At 41.0% G+C, this 20370-nt stretch overlaps 1 protein-coding gene across 1 annotated transcript in view; it reads left to right on the top strand.

Annotated features, from left to right (window-relative positions):
* The window catches only part of COL22A1 (collagen type XXII alpha 1 chain), a 528277-nt gene that overhangs the window by 446973 nt on the left and 60934 nt on the right, over nt 1-20370 (top strand). The window contains exons 52-54 of the mRNA XM_077271275.1: nt 1609-1662; nt 3102-3155; nt 19437-19490. Coding sequence (XP_077127390.1) covers nt 1609-1662; nt 3102-3155; nt 19437-19490 — 162 coding nt within the window. The remainder of the gene's footprint in view (nt 1-1608; nt 1663-3101; nt 3156-19436; nt 19491-20370) is intronic.

Here is a 20370-nt window from a genome sequence, read left to right as displayed (position 1 = left end):
TGCTGTGTTATCTACTGTATATAGAGGTGTTATCAGTCATTGTACAGGAGGAGGTGAGCTGTGACATTACCTATTGTGAATGGTGTATCCTGTGTTATCTACTGTATATAGAGGTGTTATCAGTCATTGTACAGGAGGAGGAGGTGAGCTGTGACATCACCTATTGTGAATGGTGGATCCTGTGTTATCTACTGTATATAGAGGTGTTATATCAGTCATTGTACAGGAGGAGGAGGTGAGCTGTGACATCACCTATTGTGAATGGTGGATCCTGTGTTATCTACTGTATATAGAGGTGTTATATCAGTCATTGTACAGGAGGAGGAGGTGAGCTGCGACATCACCTATTGTGAATGGTGGATCCTGTGTTATCTACTGTATATAGAGATGTTATCAGTCATTGTACAGGAGGAGGTGAGCTGTGACATTACCTATTGTGAATGGTGTATCCTGTGTTATCTACTGTATATAGAGGTGTTATCAGTCATTGTACAGGAGGAGGAGGTGAGCTGTGACATCACCTATTGTGAATGGTGGATCCTGTGTTATCTACTGTATATAGAGGTGTTATATCAGTCATTGTACAGGAGGAGGAGGTGAGCTGTGACATCACCTATTGTGAATGGTGGATCCTGTGTTATCTACTGTATATAGAGGTGTTATCAGTCATTGTACAGGAGGAGGTGAGCTGTGACATTACCTATTGTGAATGGTGTATCCTGTGTTATCTACTGTATATAGAGGTGTTATCAGTCATTGTACAGGAGGAGGTGAGCTGTGACATTACCTATTGTGAATGGTGTATCCTGTGTTATCTACTGTATATAGAGGTGCTATCAGTCATTGTACAGGAGGAGGTGAGCTGTGACATTACCTATTGTGAATGGTGGATCCTGTGTTATCTACTGTATATAGAGGTGTTATCAGTCATTGTACAGGAGGAGGAGGTGAGCTGTGACATCACCTATTGTGAATGGTGGATCCTGTGTTATCTGCTCTATATAGAGGAGTTATCAGTCATTGTCACTCTGTCTGTGCTGATAGTTATGTTGCTACAAGTCTTATGTACAGAACAGGTAGTATCAGTAGAGTATTAGTATTGGAGGACAGCGTGAGGATTGCCCAATGTTGCAATGCATAATGATATGGAAGGGGTAGTCTGCAGTTGTCTCCTGAGCAGCTCATAGCTCTTACAATCACTTCACTTACTGGTTCTCCTACTTGAGTGACATTTCTGGTGAGAAGCTTCATTCTGTTACCTCCATTAATGGTCTGTCAGTGTTTGTTCCGAGTCTACACTGATATCACTACATTTCCTTATAAGATCACAGTATATGGACAAGTTAAGAGCTCAGGAACGTGATTTAGAGAACTGCTCTGGAACTGCCAATGCTGCATGTCTGAGAGAAGGCGGAAGGTAGATATTCTCATTGCAGGAAAACGACAGCAAATAGGAAAAGCAAGTCAAATTCAAACTTGCTTTTTTCATGCTTTTTAACTAATACAAAATGAAATAACTTAAGTACGCTTTGAATTATAGTTGACTTTTTATTTAATAATAAATGTTCTGTGCAATTTTAATTTTCAAAAATGTTCTGTTTATTTCAGGGGAAGGAAGGACCACCTGGACCCAAAGGCCCACCTGGAATATCAGGACTACCGGTCAGTACAACTTGTTATTAGAGATCGCTTTAGAAAATTTCATATACTGTACCTTACTAGGGTGCTTTCACATTGCGTTCTTTGGTCCCATTGAGGCTTACATCGGATATTTAGGCGCAGTCTGCTATATCTGGATGTCCGCCTCCAGTAGGCAAACGCTCCTTAAAATGATGCATGTCAGAATGCACGCGCAATATGTCGGCACCATTATTGTCTATATGTCATGAATCGGTTAGAAAAATATTTAGAATTGAGAGTCCTCAGTGGTTGATACCTTTTACTGGCTAACACGGTACCAAGATATATATCTTTCTTGTATCATGAATCGGTTGGGGATTCCTGGCATCTTTGGGTCTGCTGGAATTTAAATGTAGTTTATTTTCCTTTGGACTAGCAAGAGTTAATATCAGTCTCTTCCTGGTAGCTTCTTTTAGGCTGGTCAGGTGATGTTGGTTGGTAGCCACTCCCACGTCCGCTCAATAGTTACATGACCCATCAGCTGATCGTCGGTTATAGAGTCTCTTCTATGCAGACCAGCTAGGTGTGTGGAGCTCTCCTGTGACTGTGCTATTGTCAATGTTGGAGTCCTGTTATCCTGGTGCCGTTTACTCTGCTGCTGTGGAGCTCAGCTCTTTCCCTGTGTAATATCCCCAGCATTGGTGAGGCTAGCATCCTTACCGGCCAATGCACTATCCAGGGTTAGTAGAAGTGACAGCCAGGGACTAGGCACGTGAAGGCAACGGAGGGAAGGACCCACATAGGGCTTTAGCAAAGTGCACTATCCAGGGTTAGTAGAGGTGACAGCCAGGGACTAGGCATGTGAAGGTGACGGAGGGGAGAACCCACATAGGGCTTTAGGGCAGAGCACTATCCAGGGTTAGTAGAGGTGACAGCCAGGTACTAGGCACGTGAAGGCGACGGAGAGGACCCACATAGGGCTTTAAGGGATCTTAGGGACAGGCATAGGTTGGTGTCAGCAGGTGTTCCATCCCTTGTTCCCAACCGTTAGGACCTTCCTTTCTTCCCGTTATGATCCCATTGTGCCCATATGTTGGGTCATCCGCCGGACATACCCGTATCCATTCGTGACACTATGGCCCCATTGGCACATACGCCCGAATCCCAATGTACGAGGACGTAAGCACCCAATGTGAAAGCACCCTTGAGAAATGTTACCAATAGTTAACAGAGGAGGCTGGTGTCCTTCTTTAGGATCATTATTTATTGACGTTTTCTTTTGGATAACCTGTCCAGTCCTGCATTACATGCATCAACTTGTTGTCCAGGGACGCTTCTTAAAAGTAGGGACTGTCCCGTGCAACTCCTTTAAGTATAAGGCAGTGCTTATTATTTTATAGTGGTGATGTCTGTGGGACATCTGGAAGTGAGGATTTTTTTTTTTCCATACTGATAATAATAAATGTTTTCTTTTTTTTAAGGGCATCACAGGCAAAGACGGAAAAGACGGAAAACCGGGAGCACCTGGGGAAGCAGTATGTCATTTATATTCAATAACGTGGCAGTGGCAAGTTAATAAATGCTTGGACTGATTTTGTGGAAACAGTCAGCAGATCATCCTTTCATCAGATAGTTTTAGACAAATGACTAAAAATACAAAATGTATGATTAAAAATTAAACAAATAAATTATTATTATACACAGCACCATGTTCAAACACCCGGTCAGACGAATGTAGACAATCTAGCAACTGCATCAGTGTGAGCAATTGGAGGCTTTGAGGTCAGAAGTCAGTGTAGCTGATCATGTACTTGTACACGAAGTACAGCAAACCATGAATTTTATATTGTGTACTATACTATAATACTGCCCCTATGTACAAGAATTCAACTACTATAATACTGCTCCTATGTACAAGAATACAACTACTATAATACTGCCCCTATGTACAAGAATATAACTACTATAATACTGCTCCTATGTACAAGAATATAACTACTATAATACTGCTCCTATGAACAAGAATATAACTACTATAATACTGCTCCTATGTACAAGAATATAACTACTATAATACTGCCCTCTATGTACAAGAATATAACTACTATAATACTGCTCCTATGTACAAGAATATAACTACTATAATACTGCTCCTATGTACAAGAATATAACTACCATAATACTGCTCCTATGTACAAGAATATAACTACTATAATACTGCCCCTATGTACAAGAATATAACTACTATAATACTGCCCTCTATGTACAAGAATATAACTACTATAATACTGCTCCTATGTACAAGAATATAACTACTATAATACTGCCCCTATGTACAAGAATATAACTACTATAATACTGCCCTCTATGTACAAGAATATAACTACTATAATACTGCTCCTATGTACAAGAATATAACTACTATAATACTGCTCCTATGTACAAGAATATAACTACCATAATACTGCTCCTATGTACAAGAATATAACTACTATAATACTGCCCCTATGTACAAGAATATAACTACTATAATACTGCCCTCTATGTACAAGAATATAACTACTATAATACTGCTCCTATGTACAAGAATATAACTACTATAATACTGCCCCTATGTACAAGAATATAACTACTATAATACTGCCCCTATGTACAAGATTATAACTACTATAATACTGCCCCCTATATACAAGAATATAACTACTATAATACTGCTCCTATGTACAACAATATAACTACTATAATACTGCTCCTATGTACAAGAATATAACTACTATAATACTGCCCCTATGTACAAGAATATAACTACTATAATACTGCCCTCTATGTACAAGAATATAACTACTATAATACTGCTCCTATGTACAAGAATATAACTACTATAATACTGCTCCTATGTACAAGAATATAACTACCATAATACTGCTCCTATGTACAAGAATATAACTACTATAATACTGCCCCTATGTACAAGAATATAACTACTATAATACTGCCCTCTATGTACAAGAATATAACTACTATAATACTGCTCCTATGTACAAGAATATAACTACTATAATACTGCCCCTATGTACAAGAATATAACTACTATAATACTGCCCCTATGTACAAGATTATAACTACTATAATACTGCCCCCTATATACAAGAATATAACTACTATAATACTGCTCCTATGTACAACAATATAACTACTATAATACTGCTCCTATGTACAAGAATATAACTACTATAATACTGCCCCTATATACAAGAATATAACTACTATAATACTGCTGCTATGTACAAGAATATAACTACTACTAGATGGTGGCCCGATTCTAACGCATCGGGTATTCTAGAATATGTATGCATAGTGTATAGCACAGCCCACGTAGTATATTGCACAGCCCACGTAATACATTGCGCAGCCTATGTAGTATATTGCACAGCCAAGCAGTACATTGCGCAGCCCACGTAGTACATTGCGCAGCCCACGTAATACATTGCGCAGCCTACGTAGTATATTGCGCAGCCCACGTTGTACATTGCGCAGCCCACGTTGTACATTGCGCAGCCCACGTAGTATATTGCGCAGTCCACGTAGTATATTGCGCAGCCCAAGTAGTATATTGCACAGTACACGTAGTATATTGCGCAGCCCACATAGTATATTGCGCAGTCCACGTAGTATATTGCGCAGCCCACGTAGTATATTGCGCAGCCCACGTTTATTGCGCAGCCCATGTAGTATATTGTGCAGCCCTCGTAGTGTATTGCGCAGCCCACGTAGTATATTGCGCAGCCCACGTAGTATATTGTGCAGCCCACGTAGTATATTGCGCAGCCCACATAGTATATTGCGCAGCCCACGTAGTATATTGTGCAGCCCATGTAGTATATTGCGTAGCCCACATAGTATATTGCGCAGTCCACGTTGTATATTGCGCAGCCCACGTAGTATATTGCGCAGCCCATGTTGTATATTGCGCAGCCCACATAGTATTGTGCAGCCCACGTAGTATATTGCACAGCCCACGTTGTATATTGCACAGCCCACGTTGTATATTGTGCAGCTCACGTAGTATATTGCGCAGCCCATGTAATATATTGCGCAGCCCACGTTGTATATTGCGCAGCCCACGTAGTATATTCGCAGCCCACGTTGTATATTGCGCAGCCCGCGTAGTATATTGCGCAGTCCATGTTGTATATTGCGCAGCCCACGTTGTATATTGCGCAGCCCACGTTGTATATTGCGCAGGCTACATACATAACAATGTGGGCATGATATCCCTCTTAAAAAAAAAGAATTAAAATAAAAAATAGTTATATACTCGCCTTCCGTTGGCGCTTGGATCCAGAAAGCGGTTACCGACGCTTGGGATCCACCGAAGCTCCGCCGAGCCGCTCGCGCCGGCCGCCATCTTCCGTTCCCAGGATGCATTGCGAAATTACCCAGATGACTTAGCGGTCTCGCGAGACTACTAAGTCTTCTGGGTAATTTCGCAATGCATCGCCGGGAACGGAAGATGGCGGCCGGCGCGAGCGGCTCAGCGGACTACGGAGGGTGAGTATAGCAGGTTTTTTGGTTTTTTTTTAGTATTTTTAACATTAAATTTTTTTACTATTGATGCCGCATAGGCTGCATCAATAGTAAAAAATTGGGAACACACAGGGTTAATAGCAGCGGTTACGGAGTACAGTACCTGTGGCATAACGCAGTCCATTACCGCCGGCATTAACCCTGTGTGAGCGCTGACCGGAGGGGAGTATGCGGGCGCCGGGCACTGAGTGCTGGCACTGCGGGGAGTAAGGAGCGGCCATTTTCTTCCGGACTGTGCGCGTCGCTGATTGGTCGTGGCACGACCAATCAGCGACTTGGATTCCATGACAGACAGAGGCCGCGACCAATGAATATCCATGACAGACAGAAAGACAGAAGGACAGAAAGATGGAACTACTATAATACTGCCCCTATGTACAAGAATATAACTACTATAATACTGCCCCTATGTACAAGAATATAACTACTATAATACTGCCCCTATGTACAAGAATATATCTACTATAATACTGCTCCTATGTACAAGAATATAACTACTATAATACTGCCCCATGTACAAGAATATATCTACTATAATACTGCCCCTATGTACAAGAATATAACTACCATAATACTGCTCCTACGTACAAGAATATAACTACTATAATACTGCCCCTATGTGCAAGAACATAACCACTATAATACTGCTCCTGAATCCCAATGGCAGGGGATCTCAGAGATTAAAGCAAGTCTGCAAACATAAATACCAGCTCATAGGGAAGTGGTAACTAGGCCGACCATATACCTGATCCTAGCGCAAACACTAACAGTAGCTGGGGAACGTGCCTACGTTGATCCTAGACGTCTCGCGCCAGCCGGAGAACTAACTAACCCTATCAGGGAAAATAAGACCTCTCTTGCCTCCAGAGAAAAGACCCCAAAGTAATACAAGCCCCCAACAAATAATAACGGTGAGGTAAGAAGAAAAGACAAACGTAAGAATGAACTAGATTTTAGCAAAGAGAGCCCCACTGACTAATAGCAGAATATAGTAAGATGACTTATATGGTCAGCAAAAAACCCTGCAAAATATCCACGCTGAATATCCAAGAACCCCCAAACCGAATAACGGTGTGGGGGGAGAATATCAGCCCCCTAGAGCTTCCAGCGATATCAGGAATCACATTTTGTACAAGCTGGACAAAAATATAAACAATGCAAATGATCAAAAATAAGAAAGCAGGACTTAGCTTATCTTGCAAGGAACCAGGACCTGAAGACAGGAGCAAACAGAAATGAACTGATTACAACGATGCCAGGCACTGGACTGAGAATCCAGGGAGTTTAAATAGCAACACCCCAGGCCTAACGAAGCGGGTGAGTGCCAACCTGGGAAAGGACAATCCAAGTGCCAAAACCACTAGTGACCACAAGAGGGAGCCAAGAAGTATAGTTCACAACAGTACCCCCCCTTTAAGGAGGGGTCACCGAACCCTCACCAAGACCACCAGGACGATCAGGATGAGCAGCGTGGAAGGCACGAACCAAATCGGCCGCATGAACATCCGAGGCGACCACCCAGGAATTATCCTCCTGACCATAGCCCTTCCATTTGACCAAATACTGAAGCCTCCGTCTAGAGAGATGAGAATCCAAGATCTTCTCCACCACGTACTCCAACTCACCCTCAACCAACACCGGAGCAGGAGGCTCAACAGCAGGAACCACAGGCACAACGTACCGCCGCAACAAAGACCTATGGAACACGTTGTGAATGGCAAACGACACAGGAAGATCCAAACGAAAAGACACCGGGTTAAGAACTTCCAAAATTTTATAAGGACCAATAAAGCGAGGCTTAAACTTAGGAGAGGAAACCTTCAGAGGAACATACCGAGAAGACAACCAAACCAATTCCCCAACACGAAGTCGGGGGCCCACACCGCGGCGGCGGTTGGCAAAACGCTGAGCCTTCTCCTGTGACAACTTCAAGTTGTCCACCACATGATTCCAAATCCACTGCAACCTATCCACCACAGAATCCACCCCAGGACAGTCAGAAGACTCAACATGACCTGAGGAGAAACGAGGATGAAAACCAGAGTTGCAGAAGAATGGCGAAACCAAGGTAGCGGAACTTGCCCGATTATTAAGGGCAAACTCAGCCAATGGCAAGAAGGTCACCCAATCATCCTGGTCCGCAGAAACAAAACATCTCAAATAAGCCTCCAGTGTCTGATTAGTTCGCTCCAGTTGACCATTAGTCTGAGGATGGAAGGCAGATGAAAACGACAAATCAATGCCCATTTTAGCACAAAAAGATCGCCAGAATCTGGACACAAACTGGGATCCTCTGTCGGACACGATATTCTCCGGAATGCCGTGTAAACGAACCACATTCTGAAAAAACAAAGGAACCAGATCGGAAGAGGAAGGCAACTTAGGCAAGGGTACCAAATGGACCATCTTGGAAAAACGATCACACACCACCCAGATGACAGACATTCCTTGAGACACCGGAAGATCAGAAATGAAATCCATGGAAATGTGTGTCCAAGGCCTCTTCGGGACGGGCAAGGGCAAAAGCAACCCGCTAGCACGAGAACAACAAGGCTTAGCCCGAGCACAAGTCCCACAGGACTGCACAAATGACCGCACATCCCGTGACAAGGATGGCCACCAAAAGGACCTAGCCACCAAATCTCGGGTACCAAAAATTCCCGGATGCCCTGCCAACACCGAGGAATGAACCTCGGAAATGACTCTGGTCCATTTATCAGGAACAAACAGTCTGTCGGGTGGACACGAGTCAGGTCTACCAGCCTGAAATCTCTGCAACACACGTCGCAAATCAGGAGATATGGCCGACACGATTACTCCCTCTTTAAGAATACCAGCTGGCTCCGAGACTCCAGGAGAGTCAGGCACAAAGCTCCTAGAAAGAGCATCAGCCTTAACATTCTTCGAACCAGGCAGGTATGAGACCACAAAGTCAAAACGAGAGAAAAACAATGACCAACGAGCCTGTCTAGGATTCAGGCGCTTAGCAGACTCGAGATACATCAGATTTTTGTGATCAGTCAAGACCACCACACGATGCTTAGCACCCTCGAGCCAATGACGCCACTCCTCAAATGCCTACTTCATGGCCAACAACTCCCGATTACCAACATCATAGTTCCGCTCAGCAGGCGAAAACTTCCTAGAGAAAAAGGCACATGGTCTCATCACAGAACAACCAGAGCCTCTCTGCGACAAAACAGCCCCAGCACCGATCTCAGAAGCATCCACTTCAACCTGAAAGGGAAGTGAGACATCAGGCTGGCACAAAACAGGCGCCGAAGTAAACCGGCGCTTCAGCTCCTGGAAGGCCTCCACGGCTGCAGGAGCCCAATTAGCCACATCAGAACCTTTCTTGGTCATATCCGTCAAAGGTTTAACAACGCTAGAAAAATTAGCGATAAAGCGACGGTAGAAATTAGCAAACCCCAAGAACTTCTGAAGACTCTTAACAGACGTGGTCTGAGTCCAATCATGAATAGCTCGGACCTTGACTGGGTCCATCTCCACAGCAGAAGGGTAGAAAATAAAACCCAAAAAGGAAACCTTCTGCACTCCAAAGAGACACTTTGAGCCCTTCAGAAACAAAGCATTATCACGCAAAACCTGAAACACCATCCTGACCTGGTTTACATGAGAATCCCAATCATCCGAGAAAACTATAATATCATCCAGATACACAATCAAAAATTTATCCAGATACTTCCGGAAGATATCATGCATAAAGGACTGAAACACTGAAGGGGCATTAGAAAGCCCAAAGGGCATCACCAAGTATTCAAAATGACCTTCGGGCGTATTGAATGCAGTTTTCCATTCATCTCCCTGCCTAATGCGCACAAGGTTGTACGCACCACGAAGATCTATCTTGGTGAACCACTTGGCACCCTTAATCCGAGCAAACAAGTCTGACAATAGTGGCAAAGGATACTGAAACTTAACAGTGATTTTATTCAGAAGCCGATAGTCTATACAAGGTCTCAAAGACCCGTCTTTCTTGGCCACAAAAAAGAATCCCGCACCAAGAGGGGAAGAGGATGGACGAATATGCCCCTTCTCCAAAGACTCCTTGACATAAGAACGCATCGCGGCATGCTCGGGTACAGACGAATTAAATAATCGTCCCTTAGGAAATTTATTGCCAGGAATCAAATCTATAGCGCAGTCACAGTCCCTATGAGGAGGAAGAGCACTGGACCTGGACTCACTGAATACATCCTGATAGTCACACATATACTCAGGAACTTCTGAAGGAGTAGAAGTAGCAATAGACACCGGCGGAGAATCGCAATGAATTCCCTGACAACCCCAACTTGACACAGACATAGCCTTCCAATCCAAAACAGGATTATGAGTCTGTAACCATGGCAGACCTAAAACGACCAAATCATTCATTTTATGCAGAACAAGAAAACGAATCACCTCCCGATGTTCAGGAGTCATGCACATGGTCACTTGTGTCCAATACTGCAGTTTATTTTCTGCCAGTGGCGTAGCATCAATTCCTCTGAGAGGAATCGGAACTTTTAAAGGCTCCAGGACAAAACCGCAGCGCTTGGCAAACGACAAGTCCATAAGACTCAGGGCAGCACCTGAATCCACAAATGCCATAACAGGGTAGGAAGACAATGAACAAATTAAAGTCACAGACAAAATAAATTTAGGCTGTAAATTACCAATGGTGACAGGACTGACAACCTTGGTTAGGTGTTTAGAGCATGCTGATATAACATGTGTAGAATCACCACAGTAAAAACACAGCCCATTCTGACGTCTATGATTTTGTCGTTCGGTTCTAGTCAGGATTCTATCACATTGCATTGAGACAGGTGTCTGTTCAGACAACACCACCAGAGGATTAGCGGATTTGCGCTCCCGCAAACGCCGATCAATCTGAATAGCCAGCGCCATAGAATCATTCAGACTTGTAGGAATTGTAAAACCCACCATCACATTCTTAATGGCCTCAGAAAGGCCATTTCTGAAATTTGCGGCCAGAGCACATTCATTCCATCGAGTAAGCACGGACCATTTCCGAAATTTTTGGCAGTACACCTCAGCTTCATCCTGGCCCTGAGAGATGGCCAGTAGAGCTTTTTCTGCCTGAATTTCAAGATTAGGCTCCTCATAAAGCAATCCGAGCACCAGAAAAAACGCATCAACATCCGCCAATGCCGGATCTCCTGGCGCTAACGAGAAAGCCCAATCTTGAGGGTCGCCACGCAAGAAGGAGATAACAATTTTAACTTGCTGAGCTGAATCTCCAGACGAACGAGGTTTCAAAGATAGAAACAATTTACAATTATTCCTAAAATTCCTAAATTTAAATCGATCTCCAGAGAACAGCTCAGGAATAGGTATCTTAGGCTCTGACATAGGACTGCTAACAACAAAATCCTGAATGCCCTGCACTCGTGCAGCAAGCTGATCCACACTAGTAATCAAGGTCTGAACATTCATGTCTGCAGCAAAGCTTCAAGCCACTCAGAGATAATGGGGAGGAAGAAAAAAAAAACAAAAACTCAGAACTTCTTTTCTTTTAATCCCACTTCAGCAATGCATTAACTATTTATTGGCCTGGCATACTGTTATGAATCCCAATGGCAGGGGATCTCAGAGATTAAAGCAAGTCTGCAAACATAAATACCAGCTCATAGGGAAGTGGTAACTAGGCCGACCATATACCTGATCCTAGCGCAAACACTAACAGTAGCCGCGGAACGTGCCTACGTTGATCCTAGACGTCTCGCGCCAGCCGGAGAACTAACTAACCCTATCAGGGAAAATAAGACCTCTCTTGCCTCCAGAGAAAAGACCCCAAAGTAATACAAGCCCCCAACAAATAATAACGGTGAGGTAAGAAGAAAAGACAAACGTAAGAATGAACTAGATTTTAGCAAAAAGAGGCCCACTGACTAATAGCAGAATATAGTAAGATGACTTATATGGTCAGCAAAAAACCCTGCAAAATATCCACACTGAATATCCAAGAACCCCCAAACCGACTAACGGTGTGGGGGGAGAATATCAGCCCCCTAGAGCTTCCAGCGATATCAGGAATCACATTTTGTACAAGCTGGACAAAAATATAAACAATGCAAATGATCAAAAATAAGAAAGCAGGACTTAGCTTATCTTGCAAGGAACCAGGACCTGAAGACAGGAGCAAACAGAAATGAACTGATTACAACGATGCCAGGCACTGGACTGAGAATCCAGGGAGTTTAAATAGCAACACCCCAGGCCTAAGGAAGCAGGTGAGTGCCAACCTGGGAAAGGACAATCCAAGTGCCAAAACCACTAGTGACCACAAGAGGGAGCCAAGAAGTATAGTTCACAACATGCTCCTATGTACAAGAATATAACTACTATAATACTGCCCCTATGTACAAGAATATAGCTACTATAATACTGCCCCTATGTGCAAGAATATAACTACTATAATACTGCCCCCTATGTACAAGAATATAACTACTATAATACTGCCCCTATGTACAAGAATATAACTACTATAATACTGCCCCTAAGTACAAGAATATAACTACTATAATACTGCTCCTATGTACAAGAATATAACTACTATAATACTGCCCCTATGTACAAGAATATAACTACTATAATACTGCTCCTATGTACAAGAATATAACTACTATAATACTGCTTCTATGTACAAGAATATAACTACTATAATACTGCTCCTATGTACAACAACATAACTACTATAATACTGCCCCTATGTACAAGAATATAACTACTATAATACTGCTCCTATGTACAATAATATAACTACTATAATACTGCTCCTATGTACAAGAATATAACTACTATAATACTGCTCCTATGTACAAGAATATAACTACTATAATACTGCCCCTATGTACAAGAATATAACTACTATAATACTGCTCGTATGTACAAGAATATAACTACTATAATACTGCCCCTATGTACAAGAATATAACTACTATGATACTGCTCATATGTACAAGAATATAACTACTATAATACTGCCCCTGTGTACAGGAATATAACTACTATAATACTACCCCTATGTACAAGAATATAACTACTGTAATACTGCCCCTATGTACAAGAATATAACTACTATAATACTGCTCCTATGTACAAGAATATAACTACTATAATACTGCCCCTATGTACAAGAATATAACTACTATAATACTGCTCCTATGTACAAGAATATAACTACTATAATACTGCTCCTATGTACAAGAATATAACTACTATAATACTGCTCCTATGTACAAGAACATAACTATTATAATACTGCCCCTATGTACAAGAATAAAACTACTATAATACTGCTCCTATGTACAATAATATAACTACTATAATACTGCTCCTATGTACAAGAATATAACTACTATAATACTGCTCCTATGTACAAGAATATAACTACTATAATACTGCCCCTATGTACAAGAATATAACTACTATAATACTGCTCGTATGTACAAGAATATAACTACTATAATACTGCTCGTATGTACAAGAATATAACTACTATAATACTGCCCCTATGTACAAGAATATAACTACTATAATACTGCTCATATGTACAAGAATATAACTACTATAATACTGCCCCTATGTACAAGAATGTAACTACTATAATACTGCTCCTATGTACAAGAATATAACTACTATAATACTGCTCCTATGTACAAGAATATAACTACTATAATACTGCTCCTATGTACAAGAATATAACTACTATAATACTGCCCCTATGTACAAGAATATAACTACTATAATACTGCTCCCTATGTACAAGAATATAACTACTATAATACTGCCCCTATGTACAAGAATATAACTACTATGATACTGCTCATATGTACAAGAATATAACTACTATAATACTGCCCCTGTGTACAAGAATATAACTACTATAATACTACCCCTATGTACAAGAATATAACTACTGTAATACTGCTCCTATGTACAAGAATATATCTACTATAATACTGCCCCTATGTACAAGAATATAACTACTATAATACTGCTCCTATGTACAAGAATATAACTACTATAATACTGCCACTATGTACAAGAATATAACTACTATAATACTGCTCCTATGTACAAGAATATAACTACTATAATACTGCTCCTATGTACAAGAATATAACTACTATAATACTGCTCCTATGTACAAGAACATAACTATTATAATACTGCCCCTATGTACAAGAATAAAACTACTATAATACTGCTCCTATGTACAATAATATAACTACTATAATACTGCTCCTATGTACAAGAATATAACTACTATAATACTGCTCCTATGTACAAGAATATAACTACTATAATACTGCCCCTATGTACAAGAATATAACTACTATAATACTGCTCGTATGTACAAGAATATAACTACTATAATACTGCTCGTATGTACAAGAATATAACTACTATAATACTGCCCCTATGTACAAGAATATAACTACTATAATACTGCTCATATGTACAAGAATATAACTACTATAATACTGCCCCTATGTACAAGAATGTAACTACTATAATACTGCTCCTATGTACAAGAATATAACTACTATAATACTGCTCCTATGTACAAGAATATAACTACTATAATACTGCTCCTATGTACAAGAATATAACTACTATAATACTGCCCCTATGTACAAGAATATAACTACTATAATACTGCTCCCTATGTACAAGAATATAACTACTATAATACTGCCCCTATGTACAAGAATATAACTACTATAATACTGCTCCTAAACAACAAAAATATAAGTAATGTTCTTCTGAATTCATCTTTTGGTATGAGTGATAAGACGATAATCCTTACATACGTGTTATTGAGGTCTGACGTGTAATACTGCAGAGTACGGTATGAGCACATACACTGGTGCACTGGTTTGCGGTGTATCTACAGTGCTGGGTTGTATTTATTTTGGTGCAGGGCTGTTGCTGGTGTGTACATCTCCTGAATGTTTCATCCTCCTGCTTTCCCCATGTTGTCTGGCATATTAATGCAGGCAGCGCACGCTGAGCTTATCAGAGTCAACACAACAAGCAGCGAGTACAAACACGGCGGTGCAGTCATTGATCACCGGCCCTCCTTGGTTCTTGGTGCCGCTGACATTTCCTTTGCTGGAGATAGAAAACCTTGATGAATAATTCTCATATTATTTATTTTATATGTTTTGGGTGCAGTGTGCGCGGGGCGGCATCGCATTAGCGCTGTTTAGCATAACTCGCCATCTTACCCAGCGGGAGCCGCTCCAAAGATACAATGACCGGTCGCTCTACAGTTATTGTGTCCAGGGTTAAAATCTGTGTTTTTCGCTGTCCCTAGGACACCAGGGACAATAACATTTCCCTTTCCTTACATCATGAAAGACATAATCATTACCTTCATCACTTTACTAGACTTCCAGGTCCATTATTATTAATGACTGCACTACACCAACAGGGACGTAGCCTTTACCATCATCACTCCTCAGACCACCAGGGTCGTTAAGATTCACTTTTTAGCTGCCCAGCTCTACCAGGGACATCATCATTACTTCACACTTCTAGGACATTACCTTCTCCGTCAGACAGATTTCCATTGAATACCATTGTCCTGGACCGCTATGGAGTTCATCGTTATCTTCTTACCTGCCCCAGTTCACTGGCGATATTACCATTATGCTCTTCACTTTCTTAGCCCACCAGGGACATTACGATTGCCTTCTTTAATGCTGTAATATCCACCATGGCTATTTTCATAAACTTATGTACTTCCCTAGTCCACCAGGAACATCTTCATTACCCTATAGACCACCAGGGAATTTACCATTACCTCCTTCACTTCTCTAGAACACTTTACATTACCTTTAACCTCTTTACTTACCTAAACCACCAGAGTCATTACAATTACCTTCTATAATGCACAATACCACCAGGGACATTCTTATTAGCTTCCTCACTGCCTTAAACCACCATGGACGTTATTATTTCCTTATAGACCACAAGGGACATTACCATTGCCTTTTTCATTGCACTAAACCACCAAATACATTTTCATTACTCTTTTATACTTCTCTGGAGCATCGGGAACATCGCCATTACCTTTTTTACTTCCCTGGGCCACCCAAAACATTATTATTACCTATTTTATTATTATTATTATTATTATTATTATTATTATTTATTTATATAGCACCATTAATTCCATGGTGCTGTACATGAGAAAGGGGTTACATACAAAGTTATAGATATCATTTACAGTAAACTGGTTTACAATGACAGACTGGTACAGAGGGGAGAGGGCCCTGTCCTTGTGGGCTTACATTCTACGCCATAATGGGGAAGATCCACATGGAAAGAAATAGAACCGGAGGATAGAAGCCGCGCAGACCACAATAAAGGTAACAGAGTTACACACACACTCTGTTTATTAGCCTACGCGTTTCGTGGCAAACAGGCCACTTCATCAGGGATGCCCTGATGAAGTGGCCTGTTTGCCACGAAACGCGTAGGCTAATAAACAGAGTGTGTGTGTAACTCTGTTACCTTTATTGTGGTCTGCGCGGCTTCTATCCTCCGGTTCTATTTCTTTCCATGTGGATCCATACTGTTTGCCGGGAGCCTGCTGCGACCATACGTGCTTATCCAAGGGAGTTGTGACTTATCACAACCAGACCAGGTGAGTCTGTTTTGTGGGGGTCCAGGTGATTGCGATACCTGAAGGTATTACTCTATGTGCGCTTCTTTTTCTTGTTTAATAATGGGGAAGAGACAGAAGGTCGGCGGTGCAGCAGCTCTGGTGGTGATGAGGCGGCAGCTCTGGTGGTGGTGAGGCGGCAGCTCTGGTGGTGGTGAGGCGGTCAGCTCTGGTGGTGGTGAGGCGGTCAGCTCTGGTGGTGGTGAGGCGGTCAGCTCTGGTGGTGGTGAGGTGGCAGCTCTGGTGGTGGGGAGGCGGTCAGCTCTGGTGGTGGTGCGGCGGCAGCCCTGGTGGTTGGTGAGGTGACAGCTCCGGTGGTGGTGAGGCGGCAGCTCTGATAGTGGTGAGGCGGCAGCTCTGGTGGTGGTGAGGCAGCAGCTCTGATGGTGGTGAGGTGGCAGCTCTGGTGGTTGGTGAGGTAGCATCTCTGGTGGTGGTGAGGCAGCAGCTCTGGTGGTAGTGAGGAGACAGCTCCGGTGGTGGTGAGGCGGCAGCTCTGGTGGTTGGTGAGGCGGCAGTTCTGATGGTGGTGAGGTGGCAGCTCGGGTGGTGGTGAGGCGGCAGCTCTGGTGGTGGTGAGGCGACAGCTCCGGTGGTGGTGAGGCGGCAGAATGGTTATTGCAGGCTGTAGGCTTTCCTGAAGAGATGGGTTTTCAGGTTCCATCTGAAGGATCTGAGGGTGGTTGATAGTCGGACGTGTTGAGGCGTGGAATTCCAGAGGATGGGGGATATTCGGGAGAAATCTTGGAGGCGGTTGTGTGAGGAACAAATAAGTGTGGAGGAGAGTAGGAGGATCTAAGATTACATGAGGGACCTCTTAGGCCACAAAGGATTTTACCATTACTTTCTTAACTTCCCTAGACGACAAGGGTCATTAATGCACAAGATATATTACCATTACCTTCTTTACTGCCCTAAACCACTATTGACACAGTCATTACTTTTTCACTTCTCTAGAGCACCAGGGAGATCACCATTATCTTTTTTTCTTCCCTGTACCACCAGGAACATTATTATTACCTTATAAACCACCAGCTACTTTACCATTACCATTTCTTCACTTTTTGCAGACCACTAGGGACCTTACCATTAAACGTTTCACTTCCCTAGGCCACCAGGGTCATTACCTTTACCTTTTTTCTTGCATAAGACCAACAGGAACTTTACCATTACCTTCTTCACTGCCCTAAACCACTAATGACATTTTCATTCGTTTTTTCATTTCTTTGAAGCATTGGGGACATTTCCATTACCTTTAGCATTCATTAGCATTATCTTATTTACTTCTTTAGATCACCAGGGACATTACCGCTCCTTACCTATTTACTAGACCACCAACATTACCTTTACCTCATAGACCACCAGGAACATTACAATCATCTTCTTCACTTTTCTAACCTTTCAGGAACATAAATATTACCTACTGTGTAACGAGGCATATTTCACTTTGCTTCTTTACTTCCCTGGGACATCAGGGACAAAGCAATTACATTTTATATTTCCCTAGCCCACCAGGAACATAGCCATTAACTTCTTTACTGTCTTAGACCACCTCTATGGACACAAGCTTTAGCCCCTCTACTGTCCAAGAGTAGCAAAGTCTTTTGTGGGCATGCAGAACGGGATCTAATCGTCCATCTCACAAGTCGATGGGTACATCTTTCAAGACCCTTTTTACAAAGGCCTTTATTATAGTTAAAATGATCATTTAGTCCTAATATAGTTTTCGTATTGTCGGTAGCAGATCACATTCCAGAGTAGAGATGTGCTGCTGAGAGATGTGCTGCTGACTTTTAGCTAAAATCCGAAAATGTCGCAATACCAAAAGCAAAAAAAAAAAATCATAAAAAATTTGTGCAAACGCATTTCAGACATACGTCTTTAGTCCTAGCAATTCTCAATGACGAAATGCATCTGAAACCCGTTTGCACAGATTCTTAATAGATTTTTTTGGTGTTGCTATTGCGCTTTTTTCTGATTTTAATCTCTGATAAAATCATGGCTTTCAATGGAAGATCATGATGCTGGAAACCATTATTGTCTAACTCAAATAGATGATTGCAACAGTGTTTTATCATTATATTCTGTCATTTTGCAACTTTTGTTTTATGTTTATCATTAGGGAAAAGTAAATCTTGCTTTCAGGAGCATCTGTTTAAAAATCCAAAATAATTTTAGTAAAACAAAATGTCTAAAAAAAAAATTGCAACTACATCACAATTATAAAATCAGACGGGTTTCAGACGCAACTGTCTTTAGTGACAATGGCTAAAGAAGGCTACGTCTGAAATGCGTCTGCTTTTATGATTGTGATGTCATTGCGATATCTTTTTAGAAATCTTTTTCTAATAGAATTATTTTGACTTTTTAAATGGATGCTCCTGGAAGCTGGATTTAACTTTCCTAATCTTTAACACCAGTTGCAGCACCAATTGTTCCGTGCGTGCTCCTGTGGGCGAACTGACTCTCCTCGTCAGCTTTTATTCTATGTATTTGCCATCTGATAATTATGTTCTATTTTCCGTAGGGGAAACCAGGAGAGCTGGGACCTCCAGGCAGAGAGGGGGCTCGAGGACTGCCTGTAAGTACATGAAGATATACCATATTGTCTACTGAAAAGGGGGGGGAAATTAGGTGAAGTGAAATGGTGAAAAAAAAATAGAGTTTTGCTATTTTTTTTTTTTTTTTACAATTTAGTATGGTTATGGCAATATTAAATTTATATAGTTTTTATATATATATATATATATATATATATATATATATATATATATATATATATATATTTTATTTTACTGCTTTTAAAATTATTTTCCTTTTTTTTACCCTAAACTTTATTTATTGAAGTGAGTTAGACAACAACCATAAAAAAAAAAAAGAAAGGTAAAACGAAGTACAAAAGTAATCATAACTGCAAAAATAGTGAGATCCTACAACATCTCGTATAAAATGACATCATAACAGAGTAGTACTATAATATTATATAAGGAGAATTGTTTTTTTATTTTTTTATTTATTTAATTATTTTTATTTATTTATTTTTATATTAAAGTTGGTTTGTTTTGTAAACAAACTAAAAGGGAGTTACAACTTTTTTTTAATTTTATCCACGGACGGAGCTATGTGACATTTTTTTTGTCTAGCAGATCAAGCTTTCTTATTTAATATTTTAAAACAGTTTTTTGCATTTGTTTGGGAGGAGTTGAAGTGACCCCAAAAAGCAATTCTGGTGTTGTTTATTTCTGTGCTGTTTTATCATATGGGTTGAAAAAATAATATATTGTGATAAAAATAGCTTTAAAAAAAAAAAATAATAATATTTGTACCTTTTCGATGATTGTTAAAAAAATAAATAAAATATTTTCAACTTATTTCGCTGCATAAGTCGAAAATAAGTAAAAAAAAAATAATAATAATAAATAATTATTTTTTGTACACATCATAAATATATCCTCCTATAT

This window comes from Ranitomeya variabilis, chromosome 6, assembly GCF_051348905.1.
Source record: "Ranitomeya variabilis isolate aRanVar5 chromosome 6, aRanVar5.hap1, whole genome shotgun sequence".
Lineage (NCBI taxonomy): Eukaryota > Metazoa > Chordata > Amphibia > Anura > Dendrobatidae > Ranitomeya > Ranitomeya variabilis.
This window is presented reverse-complemented; position numbering and strand designations above follow the sequence as displayed.